Below are 10,009 nucleotides of genomic sequence, written 5' to 3'. Positions count from 1 at the left end.
GCAGCAAGTATTTTCAGACTAGCCACCTTCTTCACCCCCTTCTAGGACCTCTGAAGTCCCCTCATGTGTAATTCCTCCTCCCAGCATGAAACAAGAGAGGCAACATCATGGAATTCCAGGCCTGTCACTAGTCACGAATGTCCGCAACTGACCTCACTTCTTGTCACTTTCATGACAGGTTTTCTCACAGACTCTCTCTTCCACTCCCAGGGGTACCAACTGGAGAATGGCTGTTGGAAACCAGTCCATGGTGACAGAATTCATACTTGGGGGGCTGACAAATCGGCCCGAACTCCAGCTTCCCCTCTTCCTCCTCTTCCTGGGCATCTACCTGGTTACCATGATAGGGAATGTAGGTCTGTTTGTGCTGATCTGCCTAAGCCCTCAGCTTCACAGCCCCATGTACTTCTTCCTCAGCAACCTGTCCCTCGTGGATCTCTGCTACTCATCTGTCATCACCCCGAAGATGTTGGTAAACTTTGTGGCTGAGCAGAACCTCCTATCCTATGCAAGCTGCCTCTCCCAGCTCTACTTCTTCCTGGTCTTCGTCATCGCCGAATGCTACATGCTCACTGTCATGGCCTATGACCGCTACGTGGCCATCTGTAGTCCCCTGCTCTACAGCGCCATCATGTCTCAGAGCCTCTGTGCCCTGCTGGTGGCACTGGTTTATGCCATGGGCATTATCGGCGCCACCATCGAGACGGGCCTCATGCTCCAGCTGTCCTACTGTGAGCAGCTCATCAGACACTACTTCTGTGACATCCTCCCACTCATGAAGCTCTCCTGCTCCAGCACCTATGACATTGAGCTCACCGTCTTCCTGCTGGCCGGCTTCAACATCATTGTCACGGGGGCCACTGTACTCGTGTCCTATGCCTTCATTGTCTCCAGTATCCTGCGCATCAGCACTACTGCGGGCCGGGCCAAGGCCTTCAGCACCTGCAGCTCCCATCTGGCTGCAGTGGGCATGTTCTATGGTTCCACTGCATTCATGTATCTGAAACCCTCCACGGCCACCTCCCTAGCCCAGGAGAACATGGCCTCCATATTCTACACCACTGTGATCCCCATGCTGAACCCCCTTATCTACAGCCTGAGAAATAAGGAGGTGAAGGACGCCATGCATAAAATGCTGAGAAAGAAGTTTTGAGACAAATGTCCTTTCTCTGTTTCAATTATATGTTTCTGGGATTTATTGTGTTGTTGTTTTAAATTTTTGACCCAAACCCAGTGATTCTCAGGGACCACTTTCAGCCCAGTGCTCCTGGGACCATGTTGAACCCCAGACTCTTTTTTACAACGTATATAATCCTGTTCCTGTGACTAGCAAGGGCCCATCTTTTTGCCTGCCTGCGCTAATCTGCTGTGGCTACCTGATGAAGTGCTCTGAGCCCATTCCAGACGTGTTGGGAACTATCAGTTCTGGTTGGGGTGGGGTTGGAGTGGGGAAGAATTCTTCCTGTCCCCTCCTCTACTTTCCTCAAGTTTCTGTTTGCTTTCACTTCAGATCTGTCAAACAAGGTTCTCCCCCCTGAGCCCCATAGAAAATATTTATGAGCTTCATGACAACAACATAAACTCTAACCTTCAACACTGCATTTGAAAGTTACTCATTGTTTTATGATTCTCAATAGAAAAGATCTTATCTTGTACTTTTTTTTATTCTCCTATAGAAAATTCAACAAAGACACAATGATGATCAAGAGACACGTGAAATATGTGAGAGGAAGAGAAGGGAGTAGGGGAGGGGAGAGGAGAGAAGGAGGGAGAAGAGAGAAGTGGGAGAGGAGAGAGAGTGAGGAGAGGAGAGGTGGGGAGGGGAAAGGAAAGGAGAGGAGAAGAGAAGGGGATAGGTAAGGAGAAAAGAAATGAGTAGGGGAGAGAAACAGAGGGGAGGGGAGAGGATGAAGGAGAGGGGACAGGAGACAAGCGAAGGGGAAGAAGAGGAGTGGAGGGGAGTGGAGGGGAGCAGAGGTGTGTGGAGGGGAGGGGAGAAAAGAAGATGGTAAGGGAGAGAAGAGGAGAGGGGAAGAGCAGAGGGGAGGGGAGAGGATAGGAGAGAAGAGGATAGGAGGATAGGACAGGAGAGGAGTGGAGAGGAGAGGAGAAGAAAGGAAGGGAGGGGGAGGTGAGAGGAGAAGAGAAGAGAAGGAGAGAATGGGAGAGGTGGGGAGGGGAGAAGAGAGAAGGGAGGGGAGAGGAGAGGAGGGGAGAGGAGAGGAGAGGAGGAAAGGGGATGGGTGGGGAAAGGAGGGAAGGGCAGGTGGGAGGAGAGGGGAGGGGAGAGGAGAGGAAAGGGAGGACAGGTGGGAGAGGAGGGGAGAAAAAGGAAAACTCCAGTGTCCCTACACACACACACACACACACACACACACACACACACACACACACACACACACACACACACCAGGGTGCCCAGAATCTCACATTCATTCATGACAGCAAACCCCTACCCAGATTCCCATCCTCAACAGATCCCATTGCTGTTGTTCACACAGATTACAAATGGATGGCCTGGGTTTATCAGCTCTTTAATGGGGCGGGTAAGCTCTGAAGTCTTCAGACTTGGGGAATACAGAGGTGGAAGCAACAAATGGCTTTTTAGTAGGAACTCTGCCATCTCTGCCTGGACTATCTGCCCTTGCCTGAGGTGCATTTGCAGCCTCCCTATCTAGGAGTTAGCAAGATCCGACTTTTGTTTGCCAGAACTCCAAAGGGTGGGGAGCTGAGCCCGAATTTAATGCACTAGGGGACATGACTTCTCTTTTTTTTTTTTTTTTTTTTTTTGGTTTTTGGGCCACACCCATTTGACGCTCAGGGGTTACTCCTGGCTATGTGCTCAGAAATCGCTCCTGGCTTGGGGGGACCATATGGGACACCGGGGGATCGAACCGTGGTCCATCCTACACTAGCGCTTGCAAGGTAGACACCTTACCTCTAGCAGTACCTTCCCAGCCCCAGGACATGACTTCTCAAGGCAGCAGGACAAAGTAATGGGGGTGTATTTCAGACTGTAAAGATGAGGATGACAGTGCCAGTGTGTTCTTGGCAACCATTCTAGTCGGCCAGCTTCCCTAAGTCCAAATTATTGCCCACAGTAGATTCTGGAGGCTGCCCCTCAAGTCTGCAGGTTACCCCAGAGTCGCTGAAGGCATCAGAGTCAAATTTAGCAGCTGAGAACCTCCAAGAGCTAGAACAGAGAAGTTAGTGGGTGGGGCAGAGGAAGGCAAAGGGAGACCATTCCAGGCTCCCCACCACTGGATAGGCAATCTGCCTGCCTCCCATCCTCCTGGCAGGGTGAGACATTCCCCCCCCCCTTTTTTTTTTGATCCCCAGAGACAATTAGGTGTTTTCCTGTCCAGGATAAAGGGGAAAAGGGCAGACGGGGCAGCTTCTCGAGACAAATATTCTACCAGAGAGCAACATCCTTGGGAAAGAAGATACCAGCAATTTGGGGGTTACTTGTCTCATGAAAGTTTATTCTGAAAGGAATAAACCAAAAATATTGATGCTCAATTGTGAGCAAAACAGCTACAAACACTCCTGCTAGCAACAAGGTTATATATAGACACAGTGGCTCAAAATTCAGTAGCAAGAGTGCCAAGCATCTCCCACATGATCTCCCCCAAATCCAACCATGCTGAGCTTGTGACTGCTTCCCGTGGTACCAGTGAGGCTTCAGGCTAAAGCTACCACCTTTCAGGGGTATGCATGCACTGCTGTCACCAAGAAGAGGATGCAACATAGCCCGGTAGCAGCTGGTACCCACGTTGTTGTCAACTTTCAGAGTAGCATATTCTTAGATTGCTGCAGATTGTTGGGTGGATCTGGGTCTGCCTGCCTGAAAAGTGGCTGCAATTTTGTGAACATCACAGCCCCTTAATGCTGAGCTCCTGGGTTCTGTTTTTCAGTCCAGTTGCTATGGAAATCCATGCCAGATGAATGTAGGGTGAAGGATGCATGGCTCTGCATCTTGCGTGGCTTCCTGAATGTAAGGGGACCAGCAAAGGATGGGGGAAAGGGCATAGAAAAATGGCTTAAAACACAGGTGGGGTGTAGAGAAAAGCTATGGCGATGGAGTGACTTAGGATTAGGACTGCTGAGTACTGTAGGCGATGAATTTTATTGTCAGTTGACTAGACCCAGTGGCAGAGGAAAGGCTTCATTTGTGGTGGTGACTGAAGGGAAAGTGTGGTCCCAGAAAACATGTGTGATGCCAGGATGACAGCGAACACCTTCATAGATAGTTCTAGGTCTCAGCATGGCTCACCAGTGGTAACCAGTGGCTTGGAAGCACCAGAGTAGCTGCTAAGGATGTTTGTATAGACTTGATCAATGTTTGTGACCATCTGGCTCTAAGCAGGTTAACCTGGGTGGTGTGGTGAGCCCTGACCAACCACCTAAAAATCTGAAAAGAGGGTTTCCCTGAGAAGTGGGGAGGTGCCCATCACAAGAGGCCTGGTCATGGCATCAGGCCTTCTCCTCATCATGCCAGAAGGGCCTTGTGCTGGCAGGAAGGCTGTGCTAACCACCATGATTCCTGAGTAGGACTGTGCCCAAAGGCATAATTGGGGGGGGGCACACCAGCGGTGCTGAGGCTCTGCTCTCCTAACTCTGTGGTGTGGTCCTAGCTCTGCACTCAAGAATCACACTTGGCAGGCTCAGGGGACCCTATGGAATGCTGGGAATTGAACCCAGGTCAGCCATGTGCAAAGCAAATGCTCTATGCACTGTGCATGAAAATGCTAAAAGAAACAAGAATATATCCCCTATAATTAAATACGCAAAGACTTTAAAATATATGATATCTAAAGGGGGAACAAAATAGCTTCCATTGTAGAGCAACAGAAGCTACCAAAATGAAAGCAGAAAGAAGACAAACACAAAAATAAATTTAGGGGTTCAAGTGTTTGCCCTATATACACTCAGCCCAACTTGGACTACCTGGTCTATGATCTCCCCAACACTGCAAGGCCCTAGCAGGATGCTGGCATAGATTCTGGTTGGTTGAGGATCACCTGAAGAGGATCATATGGACCTCCAAAATACTGTTTGGGAGACCCCATATAAAATTAATATACTCTTATTAACCTATGAAAGTATCAAGCAATCTAAAATAGGTGTGATTTGAGTTTTAGGAGAAGGTAATAAAAATGCTCAAAGAAATAATAGTTAAGGGCAATAGAATAATAGTTAGAGCAATAGAATAGAGGGCAGGGTGTTTGCCTTGAACACGGCTAACCTATGTTTGATCTCCAGCACCCTGTGTGATTTCCCCAAACACTGCCAGGAGTGATCCTTGAGCACAGAGCTAGAAGTAAATTCTGACACCATAGGTGTTGACCAAAAACAAACAGAAATAATGGCTATCATTGTCTAAATTAGATTTGAAATCATTATATCCAAGAACTCCAAAGCATTACATGCAGAACACACATCAAACCACATGTAACTCTGAAGCAAAGTGCTCAGTATTAATTATAAAAGGAACATTTTCAAAGCTGATTAGAAAGCCCATTACAGACACAGAATGACTACAGACTTTCTATCAGAAATGATGCAAGTAAAATTACTGTTGTGACATATTTGAAGAGGAGATAGAAAAAAATCCTGTCAACCTAAAATTCTAAATTTTTAAATTGAAGGTAAAATAAGGTTTCTTCTGAAGAAAAAAAAAAAAAGAAGCTTAGAGAATCTGTTACCAGTTGACTATAAGATATGTTAGGAGAATTTTTCTAGGCAAAGGGATTAAAAAAGGATATCAGATTTTAAATGTGTGAATAAATAAGGATTTTTTCTCAATTCTAAATATCCTTTATAAAATAAAGGAATGACAAGGGCCAGTATGTGGGTTATTTATGCAACACTTCATTCCCCCGTATATAGGTGTGGACCTAATGTCACTCCTTAATCCTAGGAGCACCCCTACAACCACCATTCAAAATAAAATGACAAATTGTAGAAAGGACAGCAGGCCACAGTTTTAAATGGGTATCTATGTGAGGGGAGGCTCAACTTGAATATTAAGCAGTCTAAAATAGGTATGATTTGAGTTCTAGGAGAAGGTCATCAAAATGCTCAAAGAAATAATGGTTAAGGGACTGAAGCAATAGACTAGAGGGCAGGGTGTTTGCCTTGAATGTGGCTAATCCCCAGCACCTTGTGTGGTTCCCCAAACACTGCCAGGGGTGATCCCTGAGCATGTTTATGTGAAGACACAAACATGTCTATAAAAATTGTGATTAGAACAGTGTCCAGTAATCTCTGATATTCTCATGTCCCACTGAATATTCAAGGCACCCTTCCCAGGTAAAACATTTTCACAGTTATAGCTTAAACCTAAAGCACTTAGGTTTATAATTTAGAAGAAAATATTTAGAAATATATATATATATATAAATGCTTTTGAGCCAAGGAACTTTATGATTGATGATGGTACCTATGTGGTTGCCCAGTTTTGTGCCCCAAACACCAGCTCTGCCCATGCTAAATTCCCTACATTCTGCAAATGGTTTCAGGAGGGATAAAAGAAACTCATTGTCTAGAGGACGAATAAAGATAGCATGTGACTAGTTGGCACTTCACATTCCCTTTCAGAGACATTTATTTTAATGAGGGAAACTTTTTAATCAAAGCAATAAATCCAAACTCCAGCCAGTGGGTAGATTAAACATGTTTCTTGACTAGATTTAAAACACGAAAGTCCCTTGGGAAAGGTCAGAAAATCATAAATGCTGAGATTTCCCCCTCAGGGTCTGTTTATAAAGATATCAGATATTTAATGACTGATTGGTTTTCCTCTGTGATCAAGCAAAGCCCAACATTGAAAATGGCTTTCCACTCGGAATGCTGCTGCACCCTTCAGCAGCACTAATAAATCCCAATTCTTCTCCTGAATCCCACAGCACAAAATTGACGAATCGAGAAAAACAAATTATTACTGCAAACTTCAAAATTGACAAGGAGGCAAAGGCAATTCATTACCTCAGACTTCAAATAAGCCCCAAAAGGCAGAATCTCTTTGGGACTCGGAAGCAAATGAGACATCAGAGATTAATTAAAAGTTGACTTTTCTCTGAGAACCTGTGTGCGCCTTTGTCTGGATGATGTAACCCCACAGAAAGTTGCTAAGAGTTTGTCTTACTTCTGGGACTGTTACCATGGTGGCTTTGCTTCAAATGTATTTTAAAGCTACTAGAATACCCTCCTTTTTTCTTTATTTTTTTTTTTTTTACTTTTTAAGGTAAAATCCACATAATGCTTAAAAGCACTTTAAAGCACTTAAACCATATATACCATATGGCTTTCCTTGCCATGCAATCATCAATTTGCTACAGAATTCCTGAACCTAGTTACCTCAATAAAGATGATTAAAAAATCATTCCTGATTTCCTCCTAACCTGTCAGCCCAAATCAGCTTTCTCCATTTTCTTTCTCTCATTTGATACCCTGGAAACACAACTTGTGGCCTTTTGTTTCTGGCTTCTTTTAACTCAGCATATTTTCAAGGTTCCTTTGAGATGTAGCATGTATATCACTCAGAATATAACTTCTTTCCATGGTTGAATTGAACCCCACTGTCTGGTGTACTTTGGCACCTAACAGACATTTGGTGGCTGAGATGACCATCACTGTCTAAAAGTCAGCCAGAGGTGAGGGCTCAGCATCTATCTTCTTTAAGTGCCAAACGGTGAACCAAATGTGACCTCCTGGATTCAAGAAATACGTGGACATTCTTCAAAACTCATATTTGCCAATCTCATTTCCTAGACTTTCTTACCAATATCTCAAGCTATTCAATTCTTCGTTTCAACTGTGTCAACTTGCACCAGGCATCAGTGAATCCCTTTGCATTTAAACATTTCCACAAAAGGGCCTTGCCCCCACGCAACAGCGGACTAGGAGAGGTCCAGCTTTGGTGCACAGAACTGGTCTTTAAGGTCACCCTACAGGTGATACCACCATAGAGTCCAGAAAGGAGATCTGTAGTGCCCCTGCACACACACACACACACATGTACACATACCTCTAATATGTGGTCTCCCAGACCTTTTCTGAGCTGGGAGGAGGAAGGGGTGCCCTAAACTATCTTAAATGACAAAGTTGGGAAACTCAGTCCCTAACTGACATCCACCATTTTCCTCTTCTGTTCCCCTGATTGCTGCAAATCCTTGGTTTAGTGTTCAGGGATTCTAGAAAATTGATTTTTGAAGGGATTTTTGTTGTTTTATTTTGTTGGGTTGTTTCTTTGTTTTGTTTTTGTTTTTTTTTCTGTTTCTTGTTTTTTTGTAGATAGGAGTTGTCCAGCTTCTAACCTGACTCTCAAATCCTCTCACTCACACTCAAGTATATCTGTGTTAAGTGGCAAATTGCATAGTGCCATAAATGTTCAGAGACTGAACCTTGGAACCAATTTTCATTCAGAAGCAATCCTGGCACTGACTCTTTCTAGCGGGATGATGGAGGTGAATATGTCTAGCTGCTCTCTGAACTTCAAATTTCTCATCTTAAAACAGGGAGAATACACATACCTCTAAGAGTGTACTTAGTAAGTGGTGTGCCATATCTTGCACCAGAGCCCTAAGGAAAACAAATTAGAAAAAGTGTACATAACAAATGGTCTGATTTCATGGAAAAAATGCACATGTAGCCACAGATAAATATCTGGAAAAATAGAAATTAGGTGGTTATGAATGTCAATAACTGCACAGGGGAAATATGGCACTCTTCATTCCTTATTTTTCTTTACCTCCCTACAATTTTCCCATTTTTCTTATGCACATATAGTCATTTAATTTTTAAAAACATTTATGAAATATAACAAAATTCATTATTTTCTGGGCTAGAGCAAGAGTATATCAAGAAAGACATTTGCCTTGTACATAGCCAACCCACGTTCATTCCCACCACCCCATACATATGGTTCCCCAAGCCTATCAAGAGTGATCCCTGAGTAAGAAGCCAGGAGTAAGGCCTGATCACTTCCAGGTGTGACCCAAAACCCAAAAATAAAACCCAAAAATACCTATCATCTCTCAATCTCCACCATCCCATATAATCCTCCAATCACTGCCAGGAGTAATTGCTGAACATCACTGGGTGTGTCCCCTCCAAAAAAAATCTATCATTTCCTATATAGCCTCATAAATTCAATAGATAGATTACTTTTTGAAAGTTGAGCAAAACAGTATGATGTAGTAGAAGGCAAGATGGGCTGGAGGTCAGAGAGGTGAGCTGTAGGCCTGGTCCTGTTTCTTCCTCACTGTCTGACTTTGAGCAGCATGAATAACTCCGTGAACATCAGATTCTGGAACGTGAGAAAAGTATGGCAGTTTCTCTTTCCCCCTAAGTTGTGCTGGATCAGAGAACAAAAGCAAATCATGTGCCCCATCACCAGAGACAGATGCACAGACATTAAGGGGCAATAGAACGGCTGTACTTAACCATCACTGTATATTAGATTGGCCTGAAAAGGTGAAGACACACAGAGCTGGACTACTGGGGGTTTGGGTGCTGCTGGCCTAGGAACCCCTTGTAGCAAAACTCAGCATTAAAACAAGGAACAAAAATGCAGGTTCTTCTGATTCCAGCTCCAGGTCACCCCCTTGAATCTGTGACCTTGAGCCAATCTCTTCATCTACCTGCACTTGACCTCTTCAGCAATCTAAAATCCTGCCACAGTTTCCTGCTAATAAATACCATCTGCCCCCAAGATTTTTTTTGAGAATTAAATGATTGAAACGTGAAAAGGAACGCATAATTCCGACTGAATTATGCAGAGAGCGTTAATTATATAAGTTTAGGCAACTAAAGTAGCTAGCATGTAAATGCTTTTTATTTTAGGAAATATATTCTGAGACACAGGGACGTCTGTCGGTTTTGATTCCCAGCAGTAAAGACCCAGGTTTTTGGAGAGCAGGGCTGGAAGTCTTTGGCATCTAAGTGGGAGAAATGGCAACTTGGTTAGAGGTAAAGGATGTGAAGTGAGCATGAGATAATAATAAGA

At 44.3% G+C, this 10,009-nt stretch overlaps 1 protein-coding gene across 1 annotated transcript; it reads left to right on the top strand.

The window, feature by feature from the left end:
• Positions 1–226: 226 nt before the first annotated feature.
• LOC126015443 (olfactory receptor 151) lies at positions 227–1,153 on the top strand. The gene has a single exon (XM_049777968.1). The coding sequence runs from the start codon at positions 227–229 to the stop codon at positions 1,151–1,153; it is 927 nt and encodes a 308-aa protein (XP_049633925.1).
• The last annotated feature ends 8,856 nt before the right edge of the window (positions 1,154–10,009 follow it).

The sequence above is a fragment of the Suncus etruscus genome, chromosome 8, assembly GCF_024139225.1.
Source record: "Suncus etruscus isolate mSunEtr1 chromosome 8, mSunEtr1.pri.cur, whole genome shotgun sequence".
Lineage (NCBI taxonomy): Eukaryota > Metazoa > Chordata > Mammalia > Eulipotyphla > Soricidae > Suncus > Suncus etruscus.
The sequence above is the reverse complement of the archived record's forward strand: the minus strand, read 5'-3'. Positions and strand labels throughout refer to the sequence as shown.

Coding starts and splice junctions, on each gene's coding strand:
- LOC126015443 (XM_049777968.1), top strand. CDS start 227: ATGGCTGTTGGAAACCAGTCCATGGTGACAGAATTCATACTTGGGGGG.